This window comes from Microcebus murinus, chromosome 9 (genome assembly GCF_040939455.1).
Source record: "Microcebus murinus isolate Inina chromosome 9, M.murinus_Inina_mat1.0, whole genome shotgun sequence".
Classification (NCBI taxonomy): domain Eukaryota; kingdom Metazoa; phylum Chordata; class Mammalia; order Primates; family Cheirogaleidae; genus Microcebus; species Microcebus murinus.
The window spans coordinates 48,453,022-48,471,582 of record NC_134112.1 but is presented as its reverse complement, the minus strand read 5'-3'; the positions used below and the strand labels follow the sequence as shown (position 1 = coordinate 48,471,582).

The 18,561-nt window shown below is 33.4% G+C and overlaps 1 protein-coding gene across 3 annotated transcripts in view; it reads left to right on the top strand.

Annotated features, from left to right (window-relative positions):
- The window catches only part of CFAP69 (cilia and flagella associated protein 69), a 65,055-nt gene that overhangs the window by 32,274 nt on the left and 14,220 nt on the right, over positions 1–18,561 (top strand). For all 3 annotated transcript variants that reach the window (XM_012779589.3, XM_012779588.3, XM_076006451.1), the window contains 7 exons: positions 2,033–2,081; positions 2,177–2,298; positions 4,561–4,777; positions 7,192–7,356; positions 10,867–10,985; positions 12,601–12,719; positions 17,615–17,696. In XM_012779589.3, the coding sequence (XP_012635043.2) occupies positions 2,033–2,081; positions 2,177–2,298; positions 4,561–4,777; positions 7,192–7,356; positions 10,867–10,985; positions 12,601–12,719; positions 17,615–17,696 (873 nt within the window). The remainder of the gene's footprint in view (positions 1–2,032; positions 2,082–2,176; positions 2,299–4,560; positions 4,778–7,191; positions 7,357–10,866; positions 10,986–12,600; positions 12,720–17,614; positions 17,697–18,561) is intronic.

Below are 18,561 nucleotides of genomic sequence, written 5' to 3'. Positions count from 1 at the left end.
CAATCTTTGGTTTTCAGCAGTTTTAATATGATGTGCCAAGGGCGATCTTTGTATTTATTCTAGTCAAGGTTCATAGAGCTTCTTGGATATATAAATTTATATCTTTATCCAGATTTGGAGAATTTTTGGCCATTAGTTCTTCTAGTATTTTTTCAGCCCCCCATTCTCTCTCCCTTCTTCTTCTGGGACTCCAATTACTTATATGTGTGACCTTTTGATATTGGCCCACACAGGTTTGTTCACTTTTATCAATTATTTTTCTCTCCATTCTTCAGATTGGATAATTTGTATTAGTCTATATATTTAAATTCACTGATCCTTTTTTAATTTCCATTCTGTTAACCCATCTAGTACATTTTTTATTTCAGATATATTTTTCAATTTTAGAATTTACTTTTGATTCCCTTTTATAGTGTCTGTTTCTCTGCTGAGAGTTGCTATCTTTCTATTCAATATTAGTGTCTTTACCGTGAATTCTGATATACTTCTCTGAAGAGCATTTTTTAATTAATACGAATTTTACTTGGCTATACAAATCCCTGTAGTGAATGGCAGCCCAAATCTCAGTTCAGTTCCTCTAGCCTGGGATGCTTGACTATTCCCTGCACTTGTGTGGTTCAGGTATCAGTCAGAGATTTAAGAAGCATTTGTACACAGAATTTGGGGTTCTCCCTCTGTGGCTCTCTCCTTTATGAGATTTCTCCCTTCACTTTCCATTTCTGTGGTTACCTTTGTCCTTTGGTTCTTCAAGCCACTAAGACCACAGGGTTATTGAGTTTTAGCATCCTGCCAAGGTGCAGAACATGACCTGCTCTCAGGCCAACAGCCATATTTTTAAAAAATGGGAAACACATAATGTCATTTCCTTCTTCAAAACCCTAACTTCCTTATAGTATCTGCTTACTCTTGGTCACAAGATAGTTTTTATATTTTGTTCAGAGTTTATAATTGTTACCAGCAGGAGGATTTATCTTATAGGATCTACTCATACATACTAGATACTTATCCTCCCCATATTTTATAATATAAAAATCATCAAATGGATGAAATCCTAGAAGAGAAATCTTTGGCATTAATCTTAACATGTCAGCCACATACTTTTCAGTTTTATTTCAAAGAAGTAGCTTTGAAAGTGTCATCCCCTGTCAAGTGGTCCCAATATAGGAGTCATAGAATTCATACTGTACAAATAGGGAAACAGTCCTACATAGCATCCTAGTTAAGGGTGCAATTTGTAGGTAGACTTTCTGTTTCTCTGGAAGCCCCTGGTCAGTTAGTAAGTTCTCGTTACTATCCTTGCAAACATTGAGATGAATTTCATGAACATGAGTCAAAGGAATAACATCCTCACCATTTAAAGAAACCATATGGATCCTAATGTAGTAGGAATGTAAATCTATGAGCTCAAAAGCCCAGCAATTGCTCCTGTAAACTTTCCTAATGTGCAAAGTCCAACTAAGATATCTCTGTCAGGAATGGATTCCCTCATGCTTAAATGTTTGCAACTCTGGTCATTCTTCAGGGCTTTTCATGTGTGGCAGCAACTATTTTGTTATCACTTAGCCAAATATTTGACATAATGAGGATGATTGGGGTAGGGGGTGGGGTGTTTAAAACGAAAAACTGTTGAAAATAACTGGATTTTCCTTCCTTATTGTGTTACTTGATAGTATAGCTAATGAATTATAGAACTAACTATGAAGGACTAATATTTTTGGGGTTCTTACCAAGTTTTAAACAGTATCCTGGAAAATATTCATAGAATAATTTAAAATATTTCTTAGAACTTACAGAAGCAAGTTTAAAATTAAATAAATTGCAAGTTTATCTGGCTATATGCTCTCTTTGTTTTTTTGTTTGTTTGTTTGTTTGTTTTTGCTTTATCCCCATACTATTAGTGCTTTATAAATTCAAATGAATGACAATAGGGGATTTGATAAATGTACTTAAGTAGTAGGTAAATTTGGCCATCTGTATCTTAATTTCCATCTAATTAATTCATCGTTCTGCTTGTTTTGTGTGTTTCTATTAGGAATGTGGCTTTACTAAGGATTTGATACTATTTGCAACCTTTAATGAAGGTAAAAACCAGAAAACTTTAAACTTTTTATAATTATCTTGAGGAGGCCTGTACATCATTTCAGCTTTCATTTTATTCTTTTTTTTTCCCTCACAGTTAAAAGCCAAAATCCTTTGGTAAAAGGACTTAAGCTTTCTAATTCCTATGAAGATTTTGAGTTGAAGAAATTACTATTCAATATAATTGTGATCTTATGTAAAGATTTACCTACTACACAGGTAAAGAGTAATCAAAATAGGAAAATTAATAAAAATTGTCTCACTTTGCAGTATAATTTTTTTAAAGTTCTGATTGCAAATCTTTCATCAACTCATATGTTTACCATAGAAAGTAACAAACACTTACTGGCTTGAATTTTAGCTTTTAAAATTTTTCTTTGCTAATCTGTTATTAAACAATAAAATACTTAAATTTAAACCAAATAAGCCAAAGAAAAACAGGAGTGGAACTTGAGCTTTTTATTAATATATTTAGATCTCCTGAATAAGAGAACATAAAATGAAAGAAGTTCTAGATAGTCCCTTCCAGCCTAGTAGTCTGTGACCATAGTAGTATCAAGGGATAGATTTAATGCTTGAGGAAATTGCTAACCTCTGTGATGCCAACCTCAAAACCCTTATGAACCTGCTTTTTCACCACACAAACCTATTGTCTTTAATTTTTTCTTGTCTGTGAATTTACCTTAGTACTTGATTCCCTACATCACAGCATGATGTAATTTAAAGAACACTGAAACTGAATTTCACTTCTGGCTTATCACCTCCTACTAGTTATGTAGCCTTGGCAAACTTACCTTATCTTTCTGGAGTTCAGTTTCTCATTCTGTAAAAGAAAGAGTATAATACTTTGGCTTTGTATAATAAAGGCTTTGTAACCTATAAAGTGATAGAAAAATATATTACTAATAATTCCATTAGTATAGTTACTTGCTGCAGTAAGTGAAATTTCCTTTTAGTTCTAAAACTCTTTCAAGCTCCAAAAGATTACCATGAAAAAGAAGTGGAAATTCGTTCTGTTAATATCATTACCAGTAATCTAGAGGTAGGATAGTACAGCGGTAAAGGCTTTAGTCAGGTGGTACCCCAGTGCTGTCACTTTCTAGCTATGTGACCTTGTGCAGGTTGTTTGGTTTCTTTTAAATCCCAGATAGCTCAACGTCTACCTCATGAGATCATTATGAGGATTTAAATAAGCTCAGCATCTTCTTAGTAATGCTACTTTGAAGAACATACATTTTTTGAAATGCTTAGAAAAAGAGAAAGAAATTGTCTTTACAGTTATAACTTTATTATTGTATTAAAAATATATACTATGTAGAACCTAAATGTATTTTCTGAAATGCCAAATAGAAAATCATTCCATAAAATGTGGTTTATTATTACAGTGTAGTATTAAATAACTATTAAAATAACTATAAAGACAATAAATAAAGTTTATGTTACAGTTTATAAATCTTGATTGAACAACATTTTATAGGCAACAGAGTCAAGTAGCACAAAGATTATGGTGAGCTTCTTAAAGCACTTTGTGGGCAATAGGATCAATAATTTTGTGATGGCATATATTGATGGCCCAGTAATAGTAGTCATAATGAATATGTACACTATCATTTGCAGTTAACTTGGTATTTTAAAAACATTCTCAATTTAATTCTCACAGTAATGCTAGAACTGATAGTTATTCCTGTTTTCTCAACTCTAAATCTTGTATTCTTTTCTTGTAGACTAGTAGACAATTTAGAAAAATTCATAATTGTTAGTGTAAAAAAGTCTTTATAGAATAATGCCAAATTAAAAGAAAATTAAACATAATATAGCACATGGTGTTTGATTCCCTTGTGAACCATAAATATACATCAATCAGAATTAGCTATAATATCCTGTTGTCATCATAGCTATACATTTTATCTTATTTTTATTGAAATGATGGATTTAATAAAATTTTAAAATACTAGACAAATAATTAAACATGATCTGTGACCTGACATTTATTTGATGGAATGTTTGTAAGTTCTGTTGTGTGTGATTAAATATTTGTTGCTATCGTTACTTCAGACAAAATTGTTTTCTATAGTACAAAACTGAGTCTGTGAGATGTTTGCTTTTTTAAAAGTAAGGAAAATAAATGCCGGTACTTTATTTATCCCAAATTTTCTGCTCCTATGGTTTCATTGTAAACAGGAGCTAAATTACATATATGAGCAGCATAAACAAAAAATTAATGTATATTTTATATTGTCAGCTAGAGAGTGCATACCTCAGAAAAGAGGGTCATAACTAACTGTTATTTTTATATAATTTTTTGTTTTTGTTTTTGTTTTTTGTGGGGTTTTTGATACCCATCAGAGATTGGAGATATTTAAGAAGGAAATATTTTGAAATTATCAATAAAACTTCAAAATATAAATCTTTTATTTAACTTCTTAGATTAAATAATTTTAATTATGTTTCTAACAGAATATCTTTTGCCCTTTCTCGTAGCTATTAATTGAGGGCAAAGTTGTTTTGGCTTTGTTTACCTATGTTAAAAAGCCTGAGAAACACAAAGCAGTTGAATGGTCTTCAGCACAGTATGAAGAATTACAGCTGCATGCAATTGCCACTTTGTCATCAGTGGCTCCTCTATTAATAGAAGAATATATGTTATGCCAAGGAAATGCTCGAGTTCTTGCATTTCTGGAATGGTGTGAGAGTGAAGGTGAGTGGCCCTTCAAGATTTTTGTCAAAATTCTAATTTTTTATTTCAACTGAACTCTCAATATATGCATAGAAAGGGCAATAAAATTAATTAAAGAGAAATTTTAAAATGTAGATTTGTCTTTTAATATATTTATATGTTTTAAGAAAAAACAGATTTCATTTAAAGTAAGATGTTAATAGTAAATATTATAACCATAGTTGATGCACACCTAAAATAAATCATACATATAATCTGATTTAATTTTTTGTATTATTAGTCCTAGCCAAAAATTATATTTAGGAAGGAAATAAATCATAGTAATGTTTTAATGCATTAATTCATCAAATATTTATTGAATACCTACTATATACTAGATACTGTTTTGGCTGCCTAAAATACATTTATGCTTAAAATAAATAAAAATCATTACCCATATAGAACTTAAAATCTAGATCTCTAGCCAGAAGTAAAGGCTCCACATATACTCTACATGTAGTCTATCAAATTAGCATAGTCCCAATTTATATTGTATTTTATTTTGGTTCTTAAAAAGGAAATAAGAAATACATTCATGTTTTTAAAAATGTTATAAGAAAGAAAATGCTTTTTTTTTTCTGGTAGTAATTTTGCTCTGGAAGTAATTTTGTATGACACATTTTCATTAGATCAAGAATATCACTCATTTATCCATGGGAGAGGAAAAAAATATATAGCCTTTTAGTTTTCTAGTTTCTAATATGTCGAGCTACTAAATTTAGTCTTGTTAAATTATTTCCCACTAAATAAGACAATTTTTCTGTCTACCCTTTATATTATTTATGTTTACAGAAGACTGTAAGACAAGATAAAATGCTACCTAACAAGAGGAAGACTGATAGCTAAAAGTTATTGAGAACCTACCATATGGTAGTCCTTAAACACCTTACAACTATTAATTCATTTAGTCCTCCCAACAAACCTAGGAAGTATAGGTACTATTATTATACCTGTTTGTCAGATGGGTGGAACTCAATCTGAGAAGCTACATGACTTGTTTCTCTCCAGAAGTGGCAGAGTAAGGATTTAATCCAGGCTTCAGAAAACCACATATTTAACCAACATATGCAATACTCAGAACAGTATTTTAAACTTTTTTTTTTTAGCTTGAAACTTAAAGCTACTTCTAAAATAACCTTTTAAAGAAAACCTACTATAAAGAAGAGAAGACTTGCCTTGTTATTTATAAAGACCTACCATAAGGCTATAGTAATTAAAATTATGTGGTACTGAGTCAGGGACTAGACCAATGGCATGGAATATATGAGAAGTTGACATTATCCGAGATGATATTGCCAATCAGTGGAAGAAAGTGCTGGGGCAGTTGGCTTTTACTTTTTCCATGTGAAAAAGTAAAAATGAGATCCTTTCACTGTGTTAAAAAAAATTCAATTGCAAAATAAATGAAAGACCTAAGTATGAAAAGTTAAAGTGTGAAACTTTTAGAAGAAAACATGGAAAAAATCTCCATGATAGCTAACAGAGTAGGAAAAGATTTCTTTAAAAAGACTCAAGAGCTTAAGCTATATAAGAAAAGATCGATGCACTTAACTGCTATAAAACATATAAATGTCTGTATGACAAAATTGGAATGAAATACTAATATGCAAATTGAGAGAAGACAATTACTACCCCTGTGACTGATAAAGGATTAAAATCCAGGTTCATAAAGAATTCCTACATATCCACAAGAAATAACTCAGTAGAGAAGTGTACAAAGAGTAGGGACTGCTGCATCACAAAAACCCCAAATTCCCAAAAAATATTTAAAAACACTTAATCACATTGGTAATTAGGGAAATGCAAATTTTAAGATAACAATGAACTACCATTTCACATTTAACAAATTTGGGGGGAAAATTCAATTAGTCTTACTGGTTTTATATGGGAAACAACTTGGCAACTTTAGTAAAATTCAGTGTGATTTTACTATATGATTCCAGTGTTACCTAGAGAACATGAGCCAAAATGTTAATTATAACAGTTTATACTAGTAAAGGATAAAGTATGATTCATTTATAAAAATGAATGCTAAAAGCTACTGAAATGAATAATCTAGATCTACTTGAGACAAGGTAAATTTTAAAAACAATGTTGATAAGCCTTAGTTTTTGTCAAAAAAAAAAAAAAAAACAATGTTGAGTAACAGAAGCAAGTTGCAAAAGATATAATGTGATACAAATGTAATGTTTTAAAACACATATTCTGTTCTGGGACTAGAAGGAGGAAGGGGGAGGGATATATTTTATTTCTTTAAAAAAAAACTAAACAAATTTGACAAAATTTTAACATCTGTTTAAATGTGTAGATATATAAGATATTTGATATTTTGTTTATTTGAAATGTTTTTGTTTTAAATTTCTTGATTAAAGTAAATTATTGATTTTTCTTCACAGATCCTTTCTTTAGTCATGGTAACAGTTTTCATGGTACAGGTGGCCGTGGCAACAAATTTGCACAGATGCGTTACAGTTTAAGACTTCTGAGAGCCATGGTCTACCTTGAAGATGAGATTCTAAACACAGATCTTTGTGAAAAGGGAGCAATTCAGCAAATGATAGGTAAAATATAACATGGTAGTTTACTGATGAAAGGAGGATATTTATATTATAGATATTATATAGATGACATAATACTATAGATTTTGTTTGAAATATTTTTCTACAAATTTATGTTGTCTTTTTTTTTAAGCAATGGAGTCTTGCCATATTGCTCAGGCTGGTCTCAAACTCCTGGCCTCAAGCAATCCTTCCGCCTCAACCTCCCAAAGTGCTGGGATTACAGGTGTAAGCCACCATGCTCAGCCTTATCTTATCTTTATGGCTGAGAAACTCCTGAATATTTTCTTGATTTTTATTTCATATTGGAACAAACATCATAATCATTAATCCTTTAAACATTTATTTCCTTAATTCAGATGCCATTTCATTTAGAATTATCTTTATATTTTTTTTAAATTGGCTATTGCTGTGTTTCCTTCTTTTAGTAATAAGATCACCACTTTTGGCCAAGGCTTTTGGAGCCATTTTTTTTTTTTTTTTTTTTTTTTTTTTGAGACAGAGTCTCACTTTGTTGCCCAGGCTAGAGTGAGTGCCGTGGCGTCAGCCTGGCTCACAGCAACCTCAATCTCCAGGGCTCAGCGATCCTCCTGTCTCAGCCTCCTGAGTAGCTGGGACTACAGGCATGCGCCACCATGCCCGGCTAATTTTTTTTTTATATATATATATTTTTTTTAGTTGGTCAATTAATTTGTTTCTATTTTTGGTAGAGACGGGGTCTCGCTCAGGCTGGTTTCGAACTCCTGACCTTGAGCAATCCGCCCGCCTCGGCCTCCCAAAGTGCTAGGATTACAGGCGTGAGCCACCACGCCCGGCCTGGAGCCATTTTAAAAGAGGATAACATTACATTTTCCAATGCATTTGGCATACCAGGACACTTGTATATACAGAAATGTACAGAGGAGTTTCTTTTCTATATGAAATATTCTATGCTAAATCACCTTATCCCCTAAAATAAGTACATTTAATCCCAGTATAAAATTCAGAGCCCCTAAATAAAAGCTGCTTTACCTTTTATTTAAAAAATAAATAGTCCCCCAGCCCTCACCTTTCCTCAACTCTGAAAAGAGCTATAATATTTCAGTCACTCATAGCCAGTGATTGCTGTATGAGTAAATGATATAATGTGCTAAATGTCAGTTGGTTATAAATACCTATTCAAAAATTCTTCTATCTGTTAAATTAAAGTGCGTACTTTTCTATCATTTGTGGAGTGTAGTGATAGCCTCCTATAATAATAATACTGGTAAGGAAAAAAAAGTATATTGAAAAGGGAGCTAGGCAAAAACATTTACCTTCTTACTGAGTTTGCTTAGGATGACCAAGACTGAAACTGTATTTTATCACTCCTGTACATATTCCATTGCACAAAACTCAGTCTTAAGGCTCCAGCCTAACTGGAGGAAGTCCTAGAAATATAATCTTCTTCCGTAAGTCTGAGAAGAAATCTTAATCCTACCTGGGCTGGGGGAGTAGGGTAGGGAAAAGAGAAAACAAATAGCATGGTTCTTCTCTTCTTAGAACTTTTCCCCTTTAACCAGAATAAAAGCTGATCTCTTTATCATGTTGAGTTCATGGAGACAATGACTGTATCTCACTCAACCTGACACAGTTTTGTAGCAGTAACATGCTCAATGAGCAGTAATTACATTTTAAACATAAATATTTATACATTTTCTATGTAGGCACCGGGGTTACAAATATGTATAGGGCAGGACACTGGGGACCTTGCCCTTGATGAGAACAAAAGAATATCGTAGAAAGACAGCATATGTTACCCTGCACCATCAGTCAAGTACTTAATGACTAGTACAGAGAATAAATGTTACAGAAACTTAAGAAGCTTGGGTAGTTTTTAAGGCTGGGCAGTCTTAATAGGATCCTGTGAGGGAAAAGGCAGTTTCAAGAGGGGAAAAAAGGAAGGGATGGCCTTTCAAGTAAGGGGATAACATGAACAGAGACATGGTGCTGATATATGCACGATGATGTGTTCAGAGCTAGTTTAAGTGAAGCAAAAGTTTTATGAAGACAAATGATACGAAATAGGTTCAACTGTACAGTCAGAAGCCGAGCTGGAGAGTTTTGAGTAATAGACAACAGTTTGAACTTCATCCTCTTTAGACACGGAGAGCCACAAAGGGTTTTGATCAGTGAGGTCATGTGTCCAATGTTGTGTTTTAGGAAGAAGAATCTTGAGGAAATAGAGTGATTCAGAGTAGAATAAGGAGAAAGGGTAAAGGCAGGGAATTAAAGGGTACTTAAAAATGGAGGAAATAATTCAGTATTAACTTACTGTGTGTTCCAGACAGCAGGGAAATTTATATGCCTACACCCAGGTAGGAAGCAGAATGAGATAATCTAGAAAGGAAAAGCAAACCTGTGACTAGCAGGTTGGATTCCTAGAAGATGCTCCTGATAAAGGAACATAGGCCCCTCTGTCCATGGAGTGCCCCTTCACTGGGCCTGCAGCAGGCTTAACTAGCCTCCCTAGGGTCTGATCCCCCACCTGTGATTCATCCTAATGGGACCAAGAATAGTCCCTCAGGGCCAGGCTGTGATTTCCATGACCCTTCTACTTTGGAACAGAGCTTCATACTTTCCTGCTAATGTCAGAGATGCCTTTAACAGAGAGAGAGAGAGAAAAAAAAAATGACTTTTCTTTCTCATTTAAAGCTTAAAGGAAAATTCTTTTTTGAAGCAAAATTTTATCATGAATATCATTTCATCAGTGTTTGTGGCTGTTTGCAAGTCCTTTTCAATTTTGATTAGAAGCAAGGGAGGGATTTTAAAGGATGGAATGCTGTTACCTAAGATTGTTGAAGACACCTTCGGGTAGACAGAACAAGAAGATGAAGAAAGAAACAACAGCAATAGAACACATACTAGAGAGGTCTTCCACCTTTGCTTAAAATTGACCCTGTTAACTCTGAGGAGAAGAAGGGATGAGGTAAACTACAGTCAGGCATTTTGGTCATATATTTGCAAAGGCACTCATCTCTCATGAAACTGCATATTTTTAAACATAATTTGCTGGGCAAAGTATTAGGTTGTTAGGACACCTTCTTATGATACTCCATTAATTCTGTGCTAGAATTTCTACATATGTGAGACTACTGATTGTTTTTGTTTTTTTGGCCGGAGACTCAGCTTTTATTTATGGCAGGGCCACACTCACGCACGCACTCACACACACACATGCTCATCAGGCTTCAGATCTTGTTGAAAGCTGCGATGTCAACACTCCGCACATGCTCTTCAAACTTGGTGATCTCTTCGGGACTACTGATTGTATTGAGAAATTCTATATATGTGGGCTACTGATTGTATTGAAAGATCAAGGAATCCATTTGTCATCCTCTGTCCATAGCTTCTAGGTTACTATACAAATGAAAATATCCCCTTCTAAAATAATCTCTCTAGCTGAAGAAATTTTTAGAAGGAATTTCCAAATAGTAACTGATCAAAATAAAAAATGTCCAATAACTTTACATTCTTTAAATTTTTTCATACCAGGAATCTTTAAAAATATAATAAGCAAGCCTAATGAAAACGAAGAGGCCATTGTTTTGGAAATCCAGTCTGATATATTGCTTATTTTATCGAGTCTTTGTGAACTTCATATTCAAAGGAAGGTATGTATGCTTGTGAAAGTTTTGTTCAGATCTCCTAGTTACCTAACACTATAAACTGTTATAACACTTTTTTAGTAAGTGCCCATAATTTTTTTATCTTGTGAAAATTTAATTTAATTTTTATTAATTAGAGTATGATTATATATAGTAAAAAGTACAGATTTAAATATATAGTTTGATAGGTTTTGATGAATGTATACACCCATTAACTAATACCCCAGTTAAAACAGAATATTGCCTCACTCTAGCCTGGGCAACAAAGCAAGACTCTGTTTCAAAAAACAGAATATTGCCATCTTGCTAAAATGTCCTCATTGCCTTAGCAGCCATCCCCCTATCCACCTCCAGGCAAACTGCTATTTTTTTTTTCTATTTCTATAGATTGGTTTTGCCTATCCTTTAATTTTATATGAATGAAATCACCTAGTATTTATGTTTATGTCTGGTTTCTGTCATCCTAGCATCATAGTTCTGAAATATATCTATATTGTTGCATGTATCAATAGTTCCTTGCTTTTTATTGCTGACTAGTATTCCATTGTATGAATATACCAAAATTTGTTTATCCATTCTTCTATTGATAGGCACTTGGGTTGTTTCCATTTGAGACTATTATGAATAAAGCTTCAGTGAACCTTCTTGTACTAGTCTTTTTGTGGATATAATGCATTCATTTCTATTGGGTAAATACCTAGGAGTGGAATTGATGTATCATAAAGTAGGTGTATATTTATTTTTATAAGGAACTACCAGTCTTCCAAAGTGGGCTCTATCATTGCAAATACTATTTGGGGTTTGAGTTGGGTTCATACCTAAAACTAAACATTAGAACAAGTCCTTAGTTCCCTTCAATCTTTTTTAGTTCCATGGTAACCTCCGAGTCTCAGAGATTGATAATTTAAATATTTAATAGCAAGAGATGGAATTGGAAAGATAAAAACCAAAAATGAAAGTTTCAATAGATAGATTTTTATAGGAGGCAACAGGAACAGTGAATACATGCTTAGCACCAAACTTCAGTACAACTTCTAATATTCTCCCATCCTGTGCCTGTGCTCTTCTGGAAAAATAATCATAATCTTGCTTACTGTGAACCAGAACTGAGCAAGACAATGAGAACTATAGTTGGTAAGAGGAAAATATTAAATGGTAATAACTTCATATAAATTATTGAAAGTTTTACCTACCAGTTTTATATGTATTTCTCTCTTGGGATTATCAGAAAATCATCCACGATAGTTATTACTATCTAGTATTGATCTGATGTGGTGCTAGACTGTATTTATTATAATATGAGAGAAAATCATAGGGCAAGTTATCTGGTTTTTTCTAAAAAAAAAAAAAGGAGAGAGAAAGGGAAAAAGCAAAATTGAAAGAGACATTAAGCTGGCATGTTGATTGACACCCTCTCTTAAAATGATTAGCTTTACAATGATTTATTTTAAATTCCTGAGAACAAGTATGATTTTTTTAATTGCATTAGAAATACTATTTTAGGAAAGATTTTCCTAAAATGTTGTATTTCTGTGATAAATAATTTTAGGGGACAAGATAAGGTGGGGAAGAAGGAGATTATTTATTTCAAGAAATAATTTTAAACAAATCTCTTAAACAGGAAATTTTTGGAACTGAAGGAGTAGATATAGTTCTTCATGTAATGAAAACAGACCCAAAGAAGTTACAGAGTGGCTTAGGCCATAATGTACTTCTTTTTAGTACATTGGACAGCATTTGGTAAGTATTACTATAACCAAGTTAGGTAGAATCATAGTACAGTCATGTGTCACTTAACAAAAACAGGAATATATTCTGAGAAACATATCCTGAGGTGATTTCATCTTGTGCAAACATCATAAAGTGCATTTACACAAACCTAGATGGTATGGCCTACTACACACGTAGGCTAGATGGAACAGCCTATTGCTCCTAGTCTACAAACCTGTACAGAACGTTACTGTACTGAATACTCTAGGCAATGGTATAACACAGTGATAAGTATCTGTGTATCTAAACATATTTAAACATAGAAAAGCTACAGTAAAAAATATGGTATAAAGGGTAAAAAAGAGTATACCTGTGTAGGGCACTTACCATGATGGAACTTGCAGGACTGGAGGTTGTTCTGGGTAATTCAATGAGTGAATGGTGAGAAAATGTGAAAGTTGAGAACATTGCTATATACTACCGTAGACATTACTTTACACTACTGTAGACTTTATAAACACTGTACACTTAGGCTACACTAAATTTATTTTAAAAATATTTTTCTTTCTTTAATAATAAATTAACCTTGGCTTACTGTAACTTTTAGATTCATAGACATTTTAATTTTTTTTAATTTTTGGCTTTTTGTAATAACATTTAGCTTAATACTAAGTGTACATTGTACAGTTGTACAAAAATATTTTACTTCTTTATATCCTTATTCTATAAGCTTTTTTCTATTTTTAGAAAGTTTAAATTGTTTTTACTTTCTAAACTTTTTTTTGTTAAAATCTAAGACACAAACGCACACATTAGCCTAGGCGTCTACAGGGTTAGGATCATCAAGATATCACTGGATGACAAGAAGTTTTCAGCTCTATTATTGTATAACCCTACAGGACCACAGTTGTATGTGCAGTCGATTATTGACCAAAACATCATATGTCATTATGTGACCCATGACTGTATGAGAAAATTATTAATACTCTGTAGCTATGGATGCCAGTTTTCTTCCCTCAAAACCATATCAGAAACATAACTCTTCTCTATGGCTTTCTCTTTTAGATAGTCCAAAAGTGACACTCAGCAGTGTCCTTTGGAAAATAATTTTGTCCATCACTCAAATACAAATCCACTTATATCTAAACTTAAATCCCTGGTCTAAGAAAAACACAAGTACCTACTATTGCTCATACAGTATTATTCTTATACTAAAAGACTATTGAATTCCTCATTCATCTTCTCTTCAAGGAGGTGAAAACCAATTGATTAGACATTTCCTAATCGATATTATTTCACAAACATTTTTTAACATTCCTAATAGCAAAAAATACTGCTTTTCTTAAGCATTAATTGATCATATTTTGTCTTGGAGAAAATTACTTAACTCCCTTATATCATTAAACTTAACATATTTCTTTTTTATATTTGGCTCAAATTTATGAGAGACATACTGTGACACATTTAGTAACAAAAGTTGGATGACTGTTGCTTTCCGTAAGATCAAGTAATACTAGGTTTACCTGCTGCAAGTTCTCTCTATAGAGAGCTAGACTTCTCAGCTCCCATCCGAATACACATAGACAGTGAACCTAATTAGCTACCTAGTTTGCTTTTACTATAAAGAAGAGAGGCATACAGTGATAATATGATCTTTTTTAAGTTTCAACAGCAAATTATTTTGACCAAAGCACTGTATTAAGCATAATTTTAAAATTCAGAGAAGAGTATTGATGAATAACCACCCTTACTATTGAGCAATATATTGGGATTCAAAGGGATTCAGAAAATGTCTTGATGTTTCCTAATCCCTTCTTTATTTAACAAATCTCAGTTATACCACAATAAAATTAATAGATTAATGATTTTATGTATTTGTGTGTTTTATTGTAATACAATTTTAAATCCTTTAGATAAAAGATAAGGTAGCTGTAACAAGTAAATGAAGCGTAAGTCATTTTATCTCTATTGACACCAAATGGATACTTTATAATATTTCAGTTTAGTACAGGAAATACCTTTAACAGATGTCAGAGTAGAGTTCCTCTTCTTTTTATTTATTTATTTATTTTTTTGAGACAGAGTCTCACTTTGTTGTCCCAGCTAGAGGGCCATGGTGTCAGCCTAGCTCACAGCAACCTCAAACTCTTGGGCTCAAGCAATCCTTCTGCCTCAGCCTCCCAAGTAGCTGGGACTACAGGCATGCACCACCATGCCTAGCTAATTTTTTCTATATATATATAGACATATATATATATATTTTTTTGAGACAGAGTCTCATTTTGTTGCCCAGGCTAGAGTGAGTGCTGTGGCATCAGCCTAGCTCACAGCAACCTCAAACTCCTGGGCTCAAGTGATCCTACTGCCTTAGCCTCCCGAGTGGCTGGGACTACAGGCATGCACCACCATGCCTGGCTAATTTTTTGTATATATATTTTTAGTTGGTCAATTAATTTCTTTCTATTTTTTTAGTAGAGATGGGGTCTCACTCAGGCTGGTTTCGAACTCCTGACCTCGAGCAATCTGCCAGCCTCAGCCTCCCAGAGTGCTAGGATTACAGGCGTGAGCCACCACACCCGGCCTTTTCTATATATTTTTAGATGTCTAGTTAACTTCTTTCTATTTTTGGTAGAGACAGGGTCTTGCTCTTGTTCAGGCTGGTCTTGAACTCCTGAGCTCAAATGATGCACCTACTTGGCCTCCCAGAGTGCTAGGATTACAGGTGTGAGCCACCGTGCTCAGCCTAGAGTTCCTCTCTTATTCCTTATTTGCTTTAAAATATATAAAAACATCATAGAGCATTCAGAATTACTATTGAACACATAAAAGTTAACTGGAAATATTATCTACTTGTCATCTTTTTGGGGTCTGGTAAGTAACATAATTATTTTGTAGTCATTACGTATAATTAGTCCAGGTTTATCACTTACATTCTTATAGTTTGGCTTGTGTTTTTTTAACTGTGTTTTCCAAATATTTTTCTCTTTAATGTGCATGTCATCCTTTACATAGATTATAGCAAATTGTCACAAAATTGTCACAAAAATACCCATGCAACCACCATCCTCATTAGGATATATAATATACTAGCATGCCTGAAGGCTTCCTCACCACCATCCATCTCAATTTCCCCTCCTATTCCCCAAATGTAACCATCCTGATTTCTAATACCATAGATTTAGTTTTGCCTGTTTTTTAATTAGTGAAATCACATAAGAAATATTCTTTTGTGTCTGACTTCTTTTTCATGTTTGTTAAGTATAACATTAGTTTGCTTATTAGTTTCCATTGCTATGTAGTATTCCATTAAATGAATATACCACAATTTATCGATTCTATCAATGGACCTCTAGAGTTTGTTTTTTAGCTTGTGGCAGTTTGACTAATATTGTAACAAGTATTTTTATGCATATACTTTATTACATATGTATACATATCTCTGTCAAGTTCATATTTAGATGTAAAAATGCCAGATCACTGAATATCTATTCAGCTTTAGTGGATAACATAAAAATTTTTTCCAATGTAGTTATATCAGTTACACCTTTCCAGTAGCGTGGAGATTTTTCTTTGTTCCCTTATCAGTACATTTCATTGTGAGTATTTTTGATTGCAGCCATTCATGTGGACTTGTATCATTGTCTCACTGTAGTTTTAATTTTCGTATTCTTGATTACTAATGAGTTTATTTGCCATTTGAAAAGTCTCTTTTTTGTGAAGTGCCTATTCAAGTCTCTTGCTCACTTTTTTATTGGATTGATTGCATGTCTTTTTTTTTTTTTTTCGTAATTAAAAAGCCTGATTTTTCTCTATTTTTTTTTTCGTAATTAATGATTGCATGTCTTTTTTAATGGAATTTTTCATATATCTTAGACATGATTCCTTTTCTGTTATTTGTTAGTGAAACATATTCTGTGACTCCAAGGCTTGCTTTTTTCACTCTCTTCACTCTTTTTTTGTTGAACCAATAGTCTTAATTTTAATGTGGTCCAATTTATCAATCTTTTCAAGAAGGAGCTATGTTTAAGAAAGGGACACAGGAGGCTGGCCTTAGCAGGGTTACAATGCCTGGGAGGAACAAAGATTAGCCTCTGTTATTGTTGATCATTACCACCAGCAATAGCTTGTTTAGCCTGGGAAAACAGTATAAGTAGTCCTGGCAGCAACTTCAATTTCCTTACTCCATATGAGCTACACAGGCCTAAGCAGGCACTTTAGCAAATAATCTCAATTGAAAAAATGAGATGTAATCAAGAATTATCAAATATTTGAGGTGTGCCAATACCATGAAAGAGAGACAATAAATGGATGAACTTTGAAGAAATAGTTATTAGAACCAGAAGAGATCTTTATGAATAATTAATATCATAAAAGCAAAGGAGAATGTTGCATTATAGAAAAGAAATAGGCAGTTATTAAGAAGAATTAATTGATACTGATTAAAAATAGGTAAAATTAAACTATACTGGGAAAGTTTCTTCAGAGTTCTATTTTTTTAAGTAAAAATATTAGCTACTCGATTTCAAGGAAATGAAGGAAAAAAATGTTCTTTGAAAATGCTTTGATAAAAATAAAATTGGCTGGGTGCGGTGGCTCTCACCTATAATCCTAGCATTCTGGGAGGCCAGGGCAAGAAGAATGCTTGAGCTCAGGAGTTTAAGATCAGCCTGAGCAAAAGCGAGAACCTGTCTTTACCAAAAAGAGAAAAATTAACCAGGCATGGTAGTCCCGGCTACTGAGGAGGCTGAGGCAGAAGGATCACTTGAGCCCAGGAATGTGAGGTTGCAGTGAGCAATGATGAAACCACCACACTCAGGCCCAAGTGATAGAGCAAAACTCTGCCTCTAAAAAACAAACAAAAAAACTGTACAAATTGAGTTTAACAATAAATGTTTGTTAAATGAATAACTTCTTTTCACTTTAAGGTGCTGTATTTTGGGATGTTATCCCTCAGAGGATTACTTCCTTGAAAAGGAAGGCATTTTCCTCCTTTTGGATTTATTGGCAGTAAGTATGGTTATAGCAATTGTAAGACAAAGATAAATATGGCTTTATTAATCTTTTCCAAACTGAGTGCCACAGAACACTATTCTATGAATAAATGTGCCCCCAAATCATGTTCAAATATATTATTTAAGCAAATATATCCTGGAAATTCATAATCACCAACATGTTAAAGGCTCTGAAAATTCCTCCAATTAAGAAATCATTTTATTTAGGCCGGGCACGGTGGCTCACGCCTGTAATCCTAGCACTCTGGGAGGCCAAGGCGGGCGGATTGCTCGAGGTCAGGAGTTCGAAACCAGCCTGAGCAAGAGCGAGACCCCGTCTCTACTATAAATAGAAAGAAATAAATTGGCCAACTAATACATATATAGAAAAAATTAGCCGGGCATGGTGGCACATGCCTGTAGTCCCAGCTACTTGTGAGGCTAAGGCAGGAGGATTGCTTGAGCCCAGGAGTTTGAGGTTGCTGTGAGCTAGGCTGACGCCATGGCACTCACTCTAGCCTGGGCAACAAAGTGAGACTCTGTCTCAAAAAAAATAAATAAATAAAAAAAGAAATCATTTTATTTAGATCAGTGTTCCCAAATACACATATGCAGAGAATTTATTTTTTCTTTGTACTCCACCAACCTGCTAAGAAACAATTTGTAAAAAGCTAGACTACATCAAAACACATATTCATTTATTAATAACTTCTATCTTCTTCTCCTAGTATTAAAAGTTAAGGGTCACATTAGACAAGGAGCAAAGATAAGCATTTTAAAGAACTGCATATAGTTTGGAGGTAATGTGAAAAAGTCTAGTGTGTCATGAACTACCATTTTGCAGACTCAGCAGGAATGAGCATACTAAGCCTTCCAGGAAA